Source organism: Dromiciops gliroides, chromosome 4 (genome assembly GCF_019393635.1).
Source record: "Dromiciops gliroides isolate mDroGli1 chromosome 4, mDroGli1.pri, whole genome shotgun sequence".
Taxonomy (NCBI): Eukaryota; Metazoa; Chordata; class Mammalia; order Microbiotheria; family Microbiotheriidae; genus Dromiciops; species Dromiciops gliroides.
In genome coordinates, this window is record NC_057864.1 from 221,005,451 (window position 1) to 221,024,726 (window position 19,276).

A 19,276-nucleotide genomic window follows, 5' to 3' on the forward strand; every position below is an offset into this window, starting at 1 on the left:
TAACTCCATTACTATCTAGTTCTCTCTTCCTATGTCTCACATATGTGTCTCTTCCTTTCCATTCTTTTTTTTTTTTTTTTAGTGAGGCAATTGGGGTTAAGTGACTTGCCCAGGGTCCCACAGCTAGTAAGTGTTAAGTGTCTGAGGCCCGATTTGAACTCAGGTCCTCCTGACTCCAGGGCCGGTGCTCTATCCATTGTGCCACCTAGCTGCCCCTTCCTTTCCATTCTTGCCACTACAACCCACGTTAAAATTGTTGTCTCCTCACTCTTTGGTCTACTGTTATTGCTAATTACAGTTAACCTCTTATTGTTGTAGTTTTCAGTCATGTCTGACTCTTTGCGACTCTATTTGGGGTTTTCTTGGCAAAGGAGGCAAAGAAACTAAAAGTTTTAAAGGGGAGGCTGCTGTGGGACAATGAATGACTTGGTTTCTGGCGGCATGATTTTACTACCAGCCTGGTGCAAACTGGCACTGGCCCTGAAATAGATTTGGGTTCTAAATCAGGATTAGTCACTTGCTGTCACCTTTGATAAGTTGCTTCATCTCTATGTGACTCAGTTATCTCATCTGTAAAATGGGATGAAGAGTGTTGGACTCCTTAATGTCCTACTATAGGCCAGGCTCACGTCTGAATCTATGCTTTTGCTTGTATGTTATTCTAATTGTCAGGCACCGGGTTCCCTGTTACTTTCTACTTAATTGAAACTATATCGAGGGCAGCTAGGTGGCACAGTGGATAGAGCATCGGCCCTGGATTCAGGAGGATCTGAGTTCAAATCTGGCCTCAGACAATTACTAGCTGTGTGACCCTGGGCAAGTCACTTAACCCCAATTACCTCGCCAAAAAAAAAATAAAAAATAAAGAAGACGCTCTGAACTTTAAAAAAAAGGGGGGGCAGCTAGGTGGCGCAGTAGAGTACTGGCCCTGGAGTCAGGAGGACCTGAGTTCAAATGTGGCCTCAGACACTTAACATTTACTAGCTGTGTGACCCTGGCTGGGCAAATCGCTTAACCCCAATTGCCTCACTAAAAAAAAAAAAAGAAAAGAAAGAAAGAAATTATATCCATCATGAGGTCTAGCTTATGTTGCTTTTTCTCCATGAAAACTGCAGAATGTACTGATCTTTCCCTCATCTGAACTCATAATGTGCTAATTATGGTTTAGCCCCTAATAGAAGGAGTGTAAATAGCAATTGTTTTCTGTTCTGGCCAGAAACTTTGAAAGTCTTTTCCTCCCAGATTGATATTTTTGTGATAGTAAATTAGGCCATCTTTTGTCTCAATTCTTACCTATCCCTTAGTCAATGAATGGGTACATACAAACTGAGACCTGGGAAAAACCTTAATTTAGAAAGGCCAGGGTCACTCACTGCATCCTAGGGCTATTGATGGTCATCTCAACTTCTGTTTTGCCACTGGACTTTGGTTGACTCTGGAGGAGAAAGTGAGGCTGACCACTTTGTGCAGCTCTGCCTCACTTAAATCCAATTCATGAGCAAGTAAAAATGGCATTTCATGATGTCATTGGTCCTCTTCAGTAACAAAGGATGAACAGCAACAACAGGCATATTTTCTCATTGATTTGTGTATGGTCTTAGGATAATGAGATTTAGTGCTGAGGGATTTTTGTTCAATTGTTTTTCAGTTGTATCTGACTCTTTGTGACCCTATTTGGAGTTTTCTTGGCAAGGATACTGGAGTGGTTTGTCATTTCCTTCTCCAGCTCATTTAACAGATGAGGAACTGAAGCAAACAGGATTAAGTGACTTGCCCAGGGTCACACAGCTAGGAAGTGTCTGAGGCCAAATTTGAAATCAAATCTTCCTGACTCCAGGCCTATCACTCTACCTACTCTACCATCTAGCTGCCCTGTTCAGGTATGGGTTAGACTAGATGACTTCTGGGGTCACTTTCTACTCTCAGAATTTATTTTTTTCACTTACTTTTCAACATTTATTTATTAATTTTTAATTTAATTTTTTATTTCTTAGAATTCATTTCTCAGAATAAATAAATTTATTATTGAATTTATATTGTATTTATTTCTCAGAATTTATTTTTTAAAATTTATTTCTATTCCATGAATTTATTTTCTATTACTTGTCTTCATTTCCTTGATCCTAAAGCTATGTGACTTTAGACATGTTGAAAAGGAGGGAAAAAAGAGTCAGGAAAGTTGACCTTGAGCAAGTCACTGGAATCTCTCTGGGTCTCATTTCTCTTATTTAAAAAATAAATTGGAGGGGCAGCTAGGTGGCACAGTGGATAGAGCACCGGCCCTGGATTCAGGAGTACCTGAGTTCAAATCCGGCCTCAGACACTTAACACTTAGTAGCTGTGTGACCCTGGGCAAGTCACTTAACCCCAATTGCCTCACTTAAAAAAAATATATATACTGGGGCACTTACTAGCTGTGTGACCCTGGGCAAGTCAATTAACTCTCATTACCCCATTCCCCCCATTTTATATATATATACACACACACACATATACATATATAGAGACACATATATACAATACATATACATACATACACACATATATACACACAGATACATATACATACATACACCCACATACACACACACACACACACACACACATATAAAATTATCACCTCCTAAGTCCTGAGATCCTAGCAAGGAACGATTTGGCAGCATGATGTAGTGAGAGTAGAAGTAAGAGTATGGCAGGATATGGGGTAGGGCAGAGAGACTGGAGCATGGACTGATTCCACCAGGGAGCTCAGGATTACAACCCAGGGTTGTGATCACTGGAGCCGTGGATCGACTGGGCTAGGCTGGCTCACAGGGGGCTGATACAAGCTCAAGAACCCTCAGGCATAGACCTGGCATGGCCAAGGTCAGAACTGGTGAGGAACAGCCAGCCCATTGGCTATTCCAGAATTCATCAAGAGAGGGCTCTGTAGCACTGACAGTTTCACCAAATGGTATCCCTCTGCTAGAGCTGGGAAAGTTGGCACCTCATCCTTTGCAAAACACTTGTTGACTGAGGCCTTTCTTGATCCCCTTAGCTGCTAATGCCCCTTCCCTTTAATGACCTTGTATTTATTTCATATATACTTATGTAACAGGACCAATGACAAGTTTACATTTTAATGGGAAAGATGTGTGGGGGGGTGACAACATAAGCACATGTAGGTGTAATGGGAGATCCGTCCAATCCTCTTAATTTACTGACAAGAGAACCGAGATTCAGGAAGGAGATAGGTTAAGGGAACCACTCTTCTTCCAGTCATCCAGGTTTGTATCTTCTATATTCTTTTTTTTTAAATCATAAAAGTATTTTATTATTTTCTAGTTAGATATAGTTTTCAATATTTGTTTTTGTAAGATTTCTACTCCCGGGGGCAGCTAGATGGTGCAGGGGTTAAAGCGCTGGCCCTGGATTCAGGAGTACCTGAGTTCAAATCCGGCCTCAGACAGTTAACACCTACTACCTGTGTGACCCTGGGCAAGTCACTTAACCTCCATTGCCCCGCAAAAACCAAAAACCAAAAACCAAAGATTTCTACTTCCAAATTTTTCTTCCTCCCTCCTTTCCCTTCCCCCTCTCCAAGACAGAAAGCAATCTGATATAGGTTATATATGTACAATCACATTAAACATACTTCTGTATTAGTCATGTTGTGAAAGAAGAATCAGAGCAAAAGAGAAAAACCTTAAAAAAGAAGAAAACAAAAACAAAAAAAGTATAAACAGTATGTTTCAATCTGCATTCAGATTCCACAGGTTTTTTTTGGATGTGGAGAACATTTTCCATCATGAGTCCTTTGGAATTATCTTGGATCATTGTATTGCTGAGAAGAATTAGTATCTTCTATGTTCTTTAATTCACCACCAGGCCCTAATTATTTCTCCTTTCTTTCTTTCTTTCTTTCTTTCTTTCTTTCTTTCTTTCTTTCTTTCTTTCTTTCTTTCTTTCTTTCTTTCTTTCTTTCTTTCTTTCTTTCTTTCTTTCTTTCTTTCTTTCTTTCTTTCTTTCTTTCTTTTTCTGTGGGGCAATGAGGGTTAAGTGACTTGCCCAGGGTCACACAGCTAATACATGTCAAAGTGTCTGAAGCCAAATTGGAGCTCAGGTCCTCCTGAATCCAGGGCCGGTGCTTTATCCACTGCGACACCTAGCTGCCCCCCTAATTATCTCTCAACTTGATGAACACATTCTTCACATTGCTACCAAAACAATCATCCTCAAGTCTGACCATGCTACTTCCTTGCTCAAAAACCTTGAGGAACTCTGTGACCTCCCAAGAGAATCAATCAACTTCTATTAAAAATCTACCATGTCGGGGGCAGCTAGGTAGTGCAGTGGATAAAGCACTGGCCCTGGATTCAGGAGGAAGCGAGCTCAAATCTGGCTTCAGACACTTTGACATGTACTAGCTGTGTGACTCTGGGCAAGTCATTTAACCCTCATTGCCTTGCAAAAAAAAAAAAATCTACCATGTTCCAAGGACTAGAAATGCAAAGACAAAAATAAAACAATTCCTGCCATCAAAAAATTTATAGTCTATAGGGGAGAGGGGGAGATTTATATATGTGTATGTATATACATACATACATATATATATACACACACATATACATGCAAAACACATACAAAAAACAGACAAGGTAATATTGGGGAAGGAGATGTTAGCAGCTAAGGGAGTCAGGAGAGGTCTCATGTAAGAGGTGCTAGCAGAGTAGGACTTCAAAGGGAGTTCTACTTCTCAAGGCAGCTAGGTGAAACAGCGGTTAGAGTGCTGGACTTAAGAGTCAAGAAGACCTGAGTTCAAATCTAACCTGGCTCTGTGACTCTGGGAAAGTTTAATTTCAGTTTCCTCATCCAAAAAGTGGGGATAACAATAGTACCACCCTCTCAGGATTGTTGTGAGGATCAAATGAGATATCATTTGTAAAGTGCTTAGCATAGTGCCTTGCACATAGTAAGTTCTATATAAATATTATTATTATTAGAGATTTTAAGAATCAGAGGTAAGGAGGGAGCACATTTTAATCATGGAGACACCCGAGCAAAGGCAGAGAGATCAAAGAAGGAGTGAACCATTCAGTCATGCAAGTGATCTTCCTAAAGCATGGATCTGACCATGTCACCCCTCCTGGCCTCCACTCAAAAAACTTCTGTGACTCCCTATATTACCCTCAAGATCAAATATAAAAATCCCCTCTGGCCTTTTTTTTTTTTTTTTGCAGGGCAATGAAGGGTAAGTGACTTGCCCAGGGTTATACAACTAGTTAAGCATAAAGTGTCTGAGACAGAATTTGAACTCAGGTCCTCCTGAATTCAAGGCTGGTGCTTTATCTACTGCCCCACCTAGCTGCCCCCTCCCCTCTGGCTTTACAGCCCTTTCATAACCTGTCTCTTTCCTATCTTTCTAGGCTTTCATCTTGCCCCTCTTTCCCTCCTTATTCCTACAGACTCTGGGCATTTTCTCTGACTGTTCCCCATGTCTACAGCTCTCTCCCTCCTCATTTTGCCTCCTGGCTTTCCTGACTTCCTTCAAATCTCAGCTAAAAATCCCACATTCCACAAGAAGCCTTTCCTACTCCTCCTTAATGCTAATCCCTTCCCTCTTGGTTATCTCGTCTATCCTGTCTATAACTTGTTTATACATAGTTGTTTACTTGTTGTTACCCGAATTAGATTGTGAGCTACTTGAGAGCAGGGACAGAGTTCCCTTCCCCCCTCATATCATCTGTGATTAGCCCAGTATCTGGCACATACTAAGCATTTTAAAAATGTTTCTTGAGGGGTAGCTAGTTGGCACAGTGGATAGAGCCCGGCCCTGGAGTCAGGAGTACCTGAGTTCAAATCTGGCCTCAGACACTTAATACTTACTAGCTGTGTGACCCTGGGCAAGTCACTTAACCCCAATTGCCTCACCAAAAAAAAAAAATCTTTCTTGACCTAGTGTGTGAGGAACAGGAAAGGCATTTAAAACTTTGTATTTAAAGCTATTTGCCATCTGTGTCCTGCCTTTCAGGTTTATTGCCTGGTACTGTGCTCCTTGAGAGCAGGGACTTTTTAAGATCTTTGTATCCCTATTCCTCATCATCTTAATTATGCAAATCAAATGCTTATTGGGTGCTTTACCATAAATCACATAGATGTTAAAATGACAGGGTCTGGATTTTAACCCAGGATTTCTGATTCTAACGCCAGTATTTTTCTACTACACCATACTCTCCTAATGAATTCCCTATAACTGGAGGTCTTTTTCTTGAGTCTGGGTGTCCATTTATTGACGATGTGATAGAAGGGTCTTCTTTCCATGTGTTGGGTAGATTTAATTCTAGGCTCCTATGAATGAAGTGACTGATGAAGACTACAATTCCCAGCAGCCTCTGGGAGGAGAGTTATGTGTGAACAGGTGAGGCAGTTCCCAGACAGGCACATCCCCAAGGAACTTAGACCGAGACAAGTTTTACCCTTTTCCCTTTCCTATGCAGGTGAGTGATTTCTAAGTATTAAGATACCAATCTTAGAGGTGATTGAAGAACCGGGAACTTGAAGAGGAGCAGCTGACCCAGAGATAAGCTTAGGGACCTTCTTGGTTAAGCTAGCAGCTAGCAGGCTGGGCTTGGGGGCCTCCTTTTGTTTGAGCCCTGAAGCTGAGCTGCCTATCAGACCGATATAGCTTTCAGTAGCCCAGCCTCCAAATGGTAATTCCATTTTCCCGAGGCACAGGAATTCTTCCTAGGCTATTCCCACCCCTTCCAGCGCTCCCTGCCAGCTGGAGGAGAAATTCCGGAGGACTTTGGGGTAGGGACTGTGGGTTTTTCTCCCCTCTATAGGATACTTCTGTGTGTACTCCCTCTATAACTCAGGCACATGTGGGAACCCTTGAGGGTCCCTGACCTCTGAGAGGTGTTGTAGGCAGGGGACACTCCCATGGAATGCCCCCTGCTGCTCCTTGACCCGAGCTCCAAAGCTGGGGAGGGGAAGGAGGAACGGAGGAAAAAAGAGAAACAAAAGGCAAAGACCTAGTGGAATTTGAGTCTGGCCAGGGGCAGGGAGAGAGAAGAAGGAGAGATCTTGTGGAAGAAGCTGTGAGCTGTAAGGGAGAGATCACTGCACTTGAGGTCAGAATCTGCCAGCCTACATGTGGGGTTGCCTTGTTCTGAGTCTCAGTTTCCTCTCTGTGAAGTGAAGGGGTTACAATAGATGACTTCAGCTCTTAATAAAGCTACTGTGGAGGGGGAGAGATCTGTAGGAGGGGATGGGAGAGAAAACAGCTACTAGGGTTTGCAGAATGAGCTTAGAGACATCTGTGGGCAGCTGAAGCGGGGGGTGGTTTGTATGTTAATGGTGCGGGGTTGAGGAGTGTTGTCCAGTTGCCTGGGGTCATGCTTGACTTTCACCGTGGGCCAGGCCCTGGTGGGGAGGGGGTTTGCAGAAGTGGCTAAAGGCTGGTTTAGAGACTGGAGGGAATTTAGGTAAACATCCATCCCTTCCTTTCTCCCAGCCCCTCTCCTACTCCTCAACTTGGCCGAGGCCCCAGAAATGATCTGTTTGGTAAGTCGGTCTCTTAGGAGGCAGAGTGCAGTGGGATTGTCAGGGAACAGCTGGGGATGAGATGCTTAGCTGCTCCTGGTGTTTCCTAGCCCAGTTCCTGGGGCTTGGCTTTCTCTGGTGGCCTGGCGCCAGGTCCCGGGCAGGGCTAAGGGTAGTGCTGCTTTCTCCCTGCCCTTTCCTCAGTCCTGGAGAAGAAAAGGATGGAGACCTGAACGAGGGAGGAGGGCCTCTTGGGTTCCTCAGAAGTGGAAGAGCTGGGTCCATCCGCTGGGAAGTCTGAGCTTGTTGTTGGGTGGGGCTAGAATGGCTGTGAGTTTGGAAGACTCCCTCCTGTCTCTAGTGGGGCTGTGCTGAAGGACTCCCTGTGGCTTTTGGTCAAGTGTTGTCTTGTCTGGGACCCTTTTCTCCAATGAGCTGAACTCCTTTCTTACTTATTATCTTATCCATAACTTCCTTCTTGAGAGCTGGCTTTATAGAAAGGGCCCTTCTGAGGAGTTGTCTCAACTCACTTCATGACTCAGCTTTACTCCCGCACCCAGGAAAAGAGGTTCAGAGATAAAAGTCAGGAACTGGAGTTGTGGGTCGAAGGCCTTTTTGTCTTGTTTTCTCCTGCCCACTTTCATCTCTTCCTCCCCTAGGTTGGGGACATGAAAACAAAGCCATTCTCATCCAAATTCTGCCCACTGAGGGGAGGGGAGCAGAGCAGACAAAGGCAGATTGTTCCTTGCTGTAGTCCCTATCCCTGCCGCTCTCCTGGGGTGGGGACAGAGGAGGGCTGATATGAGAAAGGAGGGATCGTCTCTTCTTGGACTGAGGGGGAAAATGATGATGTTTGCTGTAAAAGTGAGGTGAACTTAATTAATCTGGAAAAGGACCTTAATTAACTCTGGTCACTAAGCTTGGAGCCCTTCTTATCCCTAGGCTCAACTTCCCAGAGGCACCACAGAAAGCAGGGAGGGGGCTGGGAAGCTGATGGAAACTTAATTACCCCTGCACCCTCCCTTACTTCCACACACCGGTCACCATGTCCCCCAGTGCTTGTCCCCGGGGGTGTGAAATAGGGTGATTATTAGACCCTAGACAGGTTTCCTGTGAAGGAAGAAGTGGGTACTGGGTTATGGGGTGACTACCTATCCCAGCATCAAGTGATAGTGTGTGCAGGTGTATGCCTGTTTCAGCAGGGTGTTCTGAGCAATCTCTCTGCAGTCCTTGGCCTTTGTTACCTCTGTAAAACCCTTTTTCCAGACCTCTGGATTGTTTGAAACAGGGTCAGGAACTGAAGATAGGGAGGTAACTTGAGGTTACTAAACACCCCACCCTCAACTTCCTGAGGCCTACAACATCCAGGAAACAGATGGGGACCCTGCCTAGAGAAAATCACACTGAGACTGTGCCTCCCTCCCTTCCCTCCCCCCATTCTCTCCTCTCCCTCAGTGAGTAGAAAGTCAGTTCCCCTCCCCTCAGTCAGTAGGAAAAAAAAATATTCTTTTTTCCTTTTTCTTAAACATTTATTATTTTTATCGTTTTTTAAAAATTGATTTTGAAATTTTGTCCGTCCCTCTTGCCCTTCTGCCACCCACTGAGAAGGCAGGCAATATGATTAGAATAGCATTATTCCTAAGTTAGTTCTGTGCTGGACTTTGGGGAAACTCACTCATCATGTGCTCAGCTGGCACAGTCCTGGCATGGGGAGGGGGGAAGGAGGGGTAGCATTGCCTAGAGCTTTGATTGGCACAGGCTGGGGCCTGGGAAGGGGGCAGTGCCTTGTTGGTGCTACATAGTATCCCAGGGAGCTTAGCTCTAGATGTCATATGACCAAACTTTTCATTTCTCTTTAGGTGGGAGACAGTTGTGATAGGTGCCTGAGCAGCCCTGGGAAGCTCCTGAAATGTCCCGGTCTCCTTCTTTGATCCTTTCCATTCCTGAAGACAGCGAAAGCCCTAGGTAAGTTGCCAGCTGGGTTAGGGGCAGAGCTCTCTCATTGCCAATGTGACATGGTAGACGTGGCATTGGTCTTGAATTTGGGACACCTGGGTTCCAATCCTAGCTCCAATACGTATGGGTTGTATGGATTTGGGCAATCTTTGAACTCCTCTGTGTTTGTGTCCTTGTCTGGGAAATGGATACAGTGGCCGTCCCATTGAATTAATGTCCTCCATCCCTGCCTCAAAGGTTTATAGGGTTAAAAACTATGGAGGGGGGCAGCTAGATGGTGCAGTGGTTAAGCACCGGCCCTGGATTCAGGAGTACCTGAGTTCAAATCTGGCCTCAGACACTTGACACTTACTAGCTGTGTGACCCTGGGCAAGTCACTTAACCCCCATTGCCTGCAAAAAAAAACAACAAAAAAAAAACTATGGAGGGTAATGGGAGATATTCATGCGTATAGGGAGGGGAATCTTTTCACAGGGACCTCTGACAGATTTTGATAAGGAAGGGCTTCTGGGATATTGGCTAGGCTCTTTCTCGAAGAGCAAGGCAAAGGGGAAAGCCACCTGACCCATAGCACCCTAGCCTTTCTATTTCCCAACAGCCAGGACCCCAGCCCATATGATGAGAGCATTGTACACGCCTCTTCCATCAACTCATCAGGAACAGAGTCAGCAGGCTGAAGCTGAATCTATGGAACTCCATGAGTGGCCTCCTAGGGACAAAGGTAAGTAGTTTATCCAGAGAGGAGGTGCAGGTTCCTTTCACTAGTAGATGTGTCTGAGATAGGTTCTATCTATAGGTTTAGGCAGTCAGGTGTGAAATGGATAGAGTGCTGGGCCCAGAACCAGGAAGCCCTGAGTTCAAATCTGGCCTCAGACACTTATTGGATGTATGACTCTGGACATGTCACCCGGCCTCTGGTTGTCTCAGTTTCCCAATTAAACAATAACAATGGCACAAACTTCACAGGGTTGGTTTTTTTTGTTTTGTTTTTTTGCTGGGCAATGAGAGTTAAGTTACTTGCCCAGGGTCATACAGCTAGTAAGTGTCAAGTATCTGAGGCCAGCTTTGAACTCGGGTCCCCCTGAATCCAGGGTCAGTGCTTTATCCACTGTGCCACCTAGCTGCCCCCCGGGGTTGTTGTATAAATCAAAATGAGATGATATTTTAGCAGGCACTAAATAAATACTCATTCCTACCTTTACCCATCTACTCCAACCTCCTCATGTTGTAGATGAGAAAATTGAGCACCAGAGAGATTAAGTGATTTGCCTAAGGTGACACAGTTAGTGTCAGAGGCTTAATCTGAACCCAGGTCTTCCCTGACCTAAATCTTGTACTCAATCCACTTCCCCTCATTACCTACCACCTCGGCTTTTAGGTTACTTAGAGTAAAGAAACAACTGTTTGATTCCCAGAGGTGTTTAGCAGTTTTCTCCAGACTAAATGACTGGGGGGGCGGCTAGGTGGCACAGTGGATAAAGCACCGGCCCTGGAGTCAGGAGTACCTGAGTTCAAATCCGGCCTCAGACACTTGATACTTACTAGCTGTGTGACCCTGGGAAAGTCACTTAACCCCCCATTGCCCCTGCAAAAATAAAAAATAAAAAAAAACAGACTAAATGACTGGTGAAGTCTCTTCTATTTCTCAGATTCTGGGATTCTTTTATAGGTGGAGGTTCCCATCCCCGCAGGGCCCCCCAGGAATATAGCTCAGCCACACTTCGGATCCTGGCCAATATGCCCAGTCGAACCATCGGTGAGTGAGGGAAATCTCTTTGCCAAACCTGTTTCCCTTTTGCCTGTTCCATCCTTGCTCTCTTCCAGGTACTTCACCTGGCTCTGAGCTGTGTTGCTCTCACCTGTGCTAAATGGGGGTTGGGGTTTGTGTGTATTCAGAGCTTGTATCTTCTACCCTGCCTCGCCTGGCATCCTTGATCAAATGCTTTCTTGGTTTCTAAAAAAGACTATAGTAACAAGGGTAAAAATAGAAGGCTTTTGGATGCTGATGGTGCCTTGAGCCCTCTTGGGAAAGAGGTTTTCCTGTTGGGTCTCATTCAGGGACTTGGGTCTCCTCATTACTCTCTATATACTTGGGAGCCTGGGAAAGGCCCCAGACAGACCTTTAAAGGGTAGAGAGACAACCATGGCACTGTGAATATCCCACACCCATCTCCTTCATCTCAGGGCAACTTCCAGAGCATCAGTTCCAGAGAGAGAGATAATATGGGGAATTAGTCATGGGGAAGGAGAAGAGAAGAAGAAACAGAACATGGTTAACCTAGCTCATCTCTGAATTTTCCCAAGCTTAAATACCTTTTCCCTCCACAATTTCAACCCCCCAACCCTACAGGCCGAAGCAGGGGGGCCATTATCTCTCAGTACTACAATCAAACAGTCAAGCTGAGGCGGAAGAACAGCCGACCCTGCTGAGGGCCATGTCAGGATCTGCCCGACCAGTATTCGGCAATATGACTTGGAGTCGGACTTGACCCCCAGGGAAGAGGAAGGTGAGTTTGGCAGGAGGGATACCCCACCCTTTTTGTTGCTTCAGTAGCCACCTGTTAAAGCAACCTCATCACATCACATGGGCTCTGACCCCTAGAAATCCAGTTCTTCCTTCTCCCACCTTCCTTGAGCCTTTGCTCTACTGGTGAACATTCCCCCAGCTCCTCCTTTTTTTGGATTTTCTCTCTTTTTTTTGAAATAATCCTGTAAGTTGTTTTGTTTTAGAAGAGAGTGTTCCTTCCATTGGTCTCTTCCCCTTAGCTATTTGTTATCCACAGTGGAATTAATCAATCAGTGTGAAGTGCCTTTTATATGCTGGGGCTATCAAAAGAAAAATGAAAGTCTATGCCTTCAAGTATACACTATCTATGCAAGCTTCTTGAGGACAAAGGATTCCTTTTTTAAATCAATCAATCAATCAATCAATCAATCAATCAATCAATTACTTAGTAAGCACTAAGTGCCAGATGGTAAAAGCAAAAACAATCACTGCCCTTAAGAAACTTTTTGGTCTAATTTGAAGACCACATATATAAATTGATTGTTCTTTGTTGGTGTTGTTTAGTCACGTCTGACTCTCTGTGACGCCATTTGGTGTTTTCTTTTTTTTTTCTTTTTTTTTCTTTTTTTAAATTTTTAGTGAGGCAATTAGGGTTAAGTGACTTGCCCAGGGTCACACAACTAGTAAGTGTTGAATGTCTGGGGCCAGATTTGAACTCAGGTACTCCTGACTCCAGGGCCGGTGCTCTATCCACTGTGCCACCTAGCTGCCCCCCATTTGGTGTTTTATTGGCAGAAATATTGGAGGGGTTTGTTATTTCCTTCTCCAGCTGGTTTTACAGATGAGGAAACTGAGGTAAACAGGGTTAAGTGACTTGCCCAGGGTCACACAGCTAGTAAATGTCTGAGATCAGATTTTGGGGGAAGAGGGAAGACAATGAGGGTTAAGTAACTTGCCAAAGGTTATACAGCTCGTGTCAAGTGTCTGAGGCTGGGTTTGAACTCAGGTCCTCATGAATTCAGGGCTGGTGCTTTATCCACGGTGCCACCTAGCTGCTCCATATAAATTGTTACATGGGTGTCATTGTCATAGCAACAACAACAACAACAATTACTAACATTTATATATCTTACTCTGCACCAGGCACTGTGTGTTATATAATTACAATTATTATCTAATTTCATCTTCATAACAATAACTGAGAAGTAGATACTGTTATTGTCCCCATTTTACAGATGAGAGAATTGAGGCAAACAGAGGTTCAGTGACAGAGGGTCACACAGCTGGTAAGTATCTGAGGTTGGATTTGAACTCAGGTCTTCCTGATTCCAGGCCCAGTGCTCTATACACTGTACCACCTCACTGCTCTACATACGAGATACATATAGAGCGGCTGGAAGGAAACCTTAGCTGAGGTAACTGAGAAAGGCCTCCTACTGGAAGTGGCACTAGAGCTGAGTGTTGAAGGGAGCCAGGCAGGAGGTGGATGTGAGGAAGGAGCAGATTCCAGGAATGGGGTCAGCCTCGGCAAAGCCACAGATTCTAGATGTCTTGTGTAAGGAACAGAAATTAGCCTGGTGCAGTGGGATTATCAGTGCATAGAGTGCTGGGTCTGAAGTCAGGAAAATTCATCTTCCTGAATTCAAATCTCTCCTCAAACACTTACTAGCTGTTTGACCTTGGGCAAGTCATCTAATCCTGTTTACTTCAATTTCCTCATCTGTAAAATGAGCTGGAGAAGGAAATCACAAAACCACTCTTGTATCTTTGCCAAGAAAACCACAAATGGGGACACTACTCAAACAACTGAACAAGAACAAAGTTGGGTTATAGACAGAATGGAGCAGAGTGGAATATAAAAAGACTAGAAAGATAGGAAGGGGCTAAGATTCAAAGAGCTTTAAATGCAAAGCAAAGGACTTTGTATTTGATCCTGGAGGACATAGTAAACCACTGTAGCTTATTGAGTTGCGGAGGGGAAAGGGGGGCATAGCATTGTCAGACCTGCAGTTTATGAATATCACTTTGGTGGCCATAGAGGATAGTTTATAGTGGAGAGAAACTTGAGTCAGGGAGAAAAGTTAGAAGGTTATTGCAATAGTCCATTGATTTAAATTGTTTCCACTAAATCAGTACTTAGCCCTGTTGGAGGGCCCATACCCCTTTGAAGTTTGAATGAAATCCCCTTTACTTCATACCCTTTTCTGGGCTTCTCAACATATCTTGTTGAAGGATCTGGGAAGTCCACAGTTTACTATTAAATTACTTATAAGATTGTTCTCCGGTTTGCATTTTAATCTACAAACTCTGTCTTGCCATCTCTAACTTCTCTTTAGCAAGAGGATTCTTAGGCTGTGTTAGGTAAAGGTTAAGTTCAGCCCAGAAGTTTTCTTCATTTTCGCTCCAGATCAAAATCCAAATCAAAGGTCCAAATTAAAAAAAAAATGCTCCTCCATCTGGAAAAACATAGGAGATGTGACTGATGACTCAGGCTCTCTGAGCTTAGCTCCATTCTCAGCGCCTCCCTCCTTAACAGAAAAGCGGAGCTTGTTGGTGAAGGAACTGCAGGGCCTGACAATAACCCAGAGGAACCACATGCTGCGGGACATGCCCCTGAGCCTGGCTGAGAAACGCTGCATCCGGTTAGTATGCTCCCTCTGCTCCCAACCTGACCCAAGTTCTTCATTTAATCTCCTTCTTCCCCAGTCGCCCTGGAGGGGAGGACTCCAGGTATGTGAGAATGATTCACTGACCAGGGCTGGGGGGCACCCAAATAGAAGGAACTGCTACCATCTCCACCTCATCCCCCCATAAGTACTGATGACCTCCTGCTTTTAAGACAGGATAGCTGTATCCAGAGAGGAAGACATAGGCACCCCCACGGCAGGCAGACCCAGTTGTATTGCTGTAGTCGCCTCAAGTATCATTGTATTATTGTAAGTATTGATCCATGTGTTCTATCTTCTTTTCCTTACCTCTTCTTTCTCCATTTGTGCCCACTCAATTTTAAAGTCATCTTGTTCCCCTGACCTCTGAGATGGAGCAAAAAGGAGAGGAAGTGCCTAATCAGAATGGCTAATATGAACAAAAAAGGGAAATGACAAATGTTGGAAGGAATGTGGGAAAACTGGGACACTAATACACTGTTGGTGGAGTTGTAAACTGATCCAACTATTCTGGAGAGCAATTTGGAACTATGCCCAAAGGGCTATAAAACTGTGCATACCCTTTGTTCCAGCAACACCACTGCTAGGTCTATATCCCAAAGACATCAAAAAAGGGAAAAAGACCTATTTGTACATATATAAATATATGTATACAAATATATATGTACACAAATATATATATATAAATATGTACACATACACACATATTTTACACACACACATATATGTACATATGTGTTTGTGTATATACACATATCTCAGCTCTTTTTGGTGGCAAAGAATTGGAAATTGAAGGGATGCCCATCAATTGAAGAATGGCTAAACAAACTTTGATTGTGATAGAATATTACTGTGCTATAAGAAATTACAAGCAGGAGATTTCAGAAAAATCTGGTAAGACTTACATGAACTGATACAAAGTGATGTGAGTACAGCCAGGAGAACATTGTATATAGTAAATGGCAATATTATTTGATGAAGAACTGTGAATGACTTAGCTATTCTCAATAATACAATGATCCAAAACAGTCCCGAAAGACTAATGATGAAGCATACTGTCCATCTCCAGAGAAAGAACTGATGCTGGATGAATACAGACTGAAGCATGCTATTTTAAAAAAACAGCAAAAAAACAAAAAGAAAGAAAGAAAAATCAATTAGAAGATGCAGGTTTGAATATTAGGTGTATATATACTCTTGGGCAAATTGCTTAAGTTCCCTAAGTCTCAGTTTTCTCATCTGTAAAATGGAAATACTTGTCTTATCAGTCTCACTAGCTAGTTGTGGGGAAGGTTGCATGATAAACCCTAAAGGACTACTATTATTATTCAACTTCACACCAACTGATAAACAAATATTCGTTACATAAATTGAAATGATTCTTGGCATCTGAGTGCTAACAATTCTTTTACATTTTTATTTTTTTGTTTTGGGTTTTTTTTTGGGGTTTTTTCTTGGCAGGGCAATGGGGGTCAAGTGGCTTGCCCAGGGTCACACAACTAGTAAGTGTCAAGTGTCTGAGGCTGGCTTTGAACTCAGGTCCTCCTGAATCCAGGGCCAGTGCTTTATCCACTGTGCCACCTAGCTGCCCCTTCATTTTTATTTTTTTAGCCACATCTGTCAATCAGTCAACAAGCATTTGTCAAGTGTTTACTATGTTCTAGGTGCTATGCTAAGTGATAGGAATACAAAGAGAGGCAAAAACACAGCCCCACATTCTTTTTTTCTTTTTTTCTTTTAAACTTTTTTTTTGGTGGGGCAATGAGGGTTAAGTGACTTGCCCAAGGTCACACAGCTAGTAAGTGTTAAATGTCTGAGGCCAGATTTGAACTCAGGTCCTCCTGAATCCAGGGCCAGTGCTCTATCCACTGTGCCACCTAGCTGCCCCAGCCCCACATTCTTTTAATTTTTAAATTTTTTTGGTGAGGCAATTGGGGTTAAGTGACTTGCCCTGGGTCACACAGCTAGTAAGTGTCAAGTGTCTAAGGTCAAATTTGAACTCAGGTCTTCTGAATCCAGGGCCAATACTTTATCCACTGTGCCACCTAGCTGCCCCTCCAGCCCCACATTCTAATGTGAATAACAACACGGATATGACTAGGTTTGCATAAGATATATACAGAGTCAATAGAGTATAAAAGTAATCTGAAAGAGAAAGTCATTAGCAACTTGGGAGAACCGGAAAGGCCTCCTGTAGAAGGTAAGATTTAAGCTTGAGTCTTTCAGGAAGCCAGGAAACAGAGATAAAGAGGGAGTACATTCCAGGTGGGGGGTGTGGGGGTGTGGAACAGTCTGTTCAAAAGTACAGAGATAGATTTGAGATGGGAGTGGAATGTGGGAGGAAGTACAAATGGGTCAGTAGGTCAGGGTAGCTGGATTGTGGAATACTTGAAAGCCAGTCGTGTAAGAAGTCTGGAAAGGGCCAGGATGTGAAGAGCTTCCCCCCCCCCCCCATATTAGTTTTTTACTATTTTGAGTTCCAAGTTCTCTCTTTCTCCCTCCCTTCTCCCTTCCTGGAGAAATCAAGCAATTTGATATAGATTATACATGTGTAGTCATGCAAAACATTTCCATATTAACCATGTTGCAAAAGAAAATGCAGACCAAAAACCCAAGAATAATAAAGTTTTTTAAAGTATGTTTCAATTTGTATTAAAATACCATCAGTTGTTTCTCTGGAAGTGGATAGAATTTAAAGAAAACATTTAATATCTTATTTTCCCACAGTATTATGTAAAAGCAATTTTTATTTTGGCAGAGCAATGAGGGTTAAGTGACTTGTCCAGGGTCCCACAGCTAGGAAGTGTCAAGTGTCTGAGGCCAGATTTGAACTCAGGTCCTCCTGAATTCAGGGCCAGTGCTCTATCCACTGTGCCACCTAGCTGCTCCCTAAAAGCAATTTTTAACATTTCTTTTTAAAAATTTTGAATTCCAAATTCTCTCTCTTCCTCCCTCCCTGGCAAATAATTTGATATAGGTTATACATGTGCACTCATGCAAAACATTTCCATATTAATCATTATAAAATTTAAAATTATAAAAGAAAACACAGACACCCCTCCCCCCCAAAAAAACCCCAAGAAAAAGAAAGTTAAAAAAAAGTATGCTTTGATCTATATTCAGACTCTATCAGTTCTTTCTCTGAAGGGTGATAGCATTTTTCATCCTAAGTCCTTCAGGAAATGTATTGGATCATTGTATTTCTGAGAAAAGCCAAGTCATTCACAATTGACCATTGTACAATATTGCTGTTACTGTGTACAATGTTCTCCTGGTTCTGCTCACTTCATTTTGCATCAGTTCATGTAAGTCTTCCTAGGTTTTTCTGAAAGCATCCTGCTTGAAAATTGGGAAAGAATTTTTGAATCAAATGGTCAAAGGATATGAACAGGAAGTTTTCAGATGAAGAAATCAAAGCTATCTATAGTCATATGAAAAAATGCTCTGAATCACTATTGATCAGAGAAATGCAAATTAAAACAGCTCTGATGTATCACCTCACACCTGTCAGAGTAACATGTAGGAAAACTGGAACACTAATCCACTGTTGGTGCAGTTGTGAACTGATCCAACTATTCTGGAGATCAATTTGGAATTGTGCCCAAAGGGCACCACTGCTGGATTTATATCCCAAAGACATCCCCCAAAAGAGAAAAAGACCTATTTGTTCAAAAATATTTATAGCAGCTCTTTTTGTGGTGGCTAAGAATTGGAAATCAAAGGAATGCCCATCAATTGGGGAATGACTAAATGAAACTGTGTGGTATATAATTGTGATGGAATATTACGGTGCTATAAGAAATGACAAACAGGATGATTTCAGAAAGGTCTAGAAATATTTGTCACTAAATAGATTAATTTAGGTAGAATCATCATTTTTATAATATTGGCTTAGTCTACCCTTGAGCAATGAATATTTTTCCATTTGTTTAGATCTGACTTTATTTGTGTGAAAAGCGTTTTGTAATTGTGTTCACATACTTCCTGGGTTTGTCTTGGCAGGTAGGCTCCCAGATATTTTATATTGTCTACAGTTATTTTAAATGGAATTTCTCTTTCTATCTCTTCCTCCTATACTTGGTTGGTTATATATAAAAATGCTAATGATTGATGTGGGCTTATTTTATATGTGGCAACTTTGCTGAAGTTATTATTTCAAATTATTTTTAGCTGATTCTCTAAGTATACCATCATAACATCTGCAAAGTGTGATATTTTTGTTTCCTTATTGCCTATTTTAATTCTTTCATTTCTTTTTCTTTTCTTATTGCTATAGCTAGCATTTTTAGTACAATATTGTATGATAGTGGTGATAATGGGTATCCTTGCTTTACCCCTATCTCATTGGGAAGGCTTCTAGCTTATCCCCATTATAGATAATGCTTGTGGATGGTTTTAGATAGATATTACTTATCATTTTTTAAAAGCTCCATTTATTCTTATGCTTTCTAGTGTTTTTCATAGGAATGAATATTGTATTTGTCAAAAGTTTTTTCTGCATCTATTTAGACAATCATATGATTTGTTTTGGTTTTGTTGTTGATAGGGTAAATTATGCTGATAGTTTAACTAATTTTGAACCAACTTTGCATTCCCCCCCCCCCTCCCCCCGGGCAGTGAGGGTTAA

The 19,276-nt window shown here is 42.6% G+C and overlaps 1 protein-coding gene across 1 annotated transcript in view; it reads left to right on the top strand.

Moving 5' to 3' along the window:
• Nucleotides 1–19,276, top strand: part of TMC6 (transmembrane channel like 6) — a 49,842-nt gene that overhangs the window by 1,825 nt on the left and 28,741 nt on the right. Inside the window, 9 exon segments of the mRNA XM_043964547.1 lie at nucleotides 9,381–9,486; nucleotides 10,076–10,117; nucleotides 10,119–10,198; nucleotides 11,147–11,233; nucleotides 11,828–11,899; nucleotides 11,902–11,931; nucleotides 11,934–11,984; nucleotides 14,520–14,625; nucleotides 14,823–14,923. Of these exon segments, the coding sequence (XP_043820482.1) occupies nucleotides 9,431–9,486; nucleotides 10,076–10,117; nucleotides 10,119–10,198; nucleotides 11,147–11,233; nucleotides 11,828–11,899; nucleotides 11,902–11,931; nucleotides 11,934–11,984; nucleotides 14,520–14,625; nucleotides 14,823–14,923 (625 nt within the window). The 5' untranslated portion in view covers nucleotides 9,381–9,430.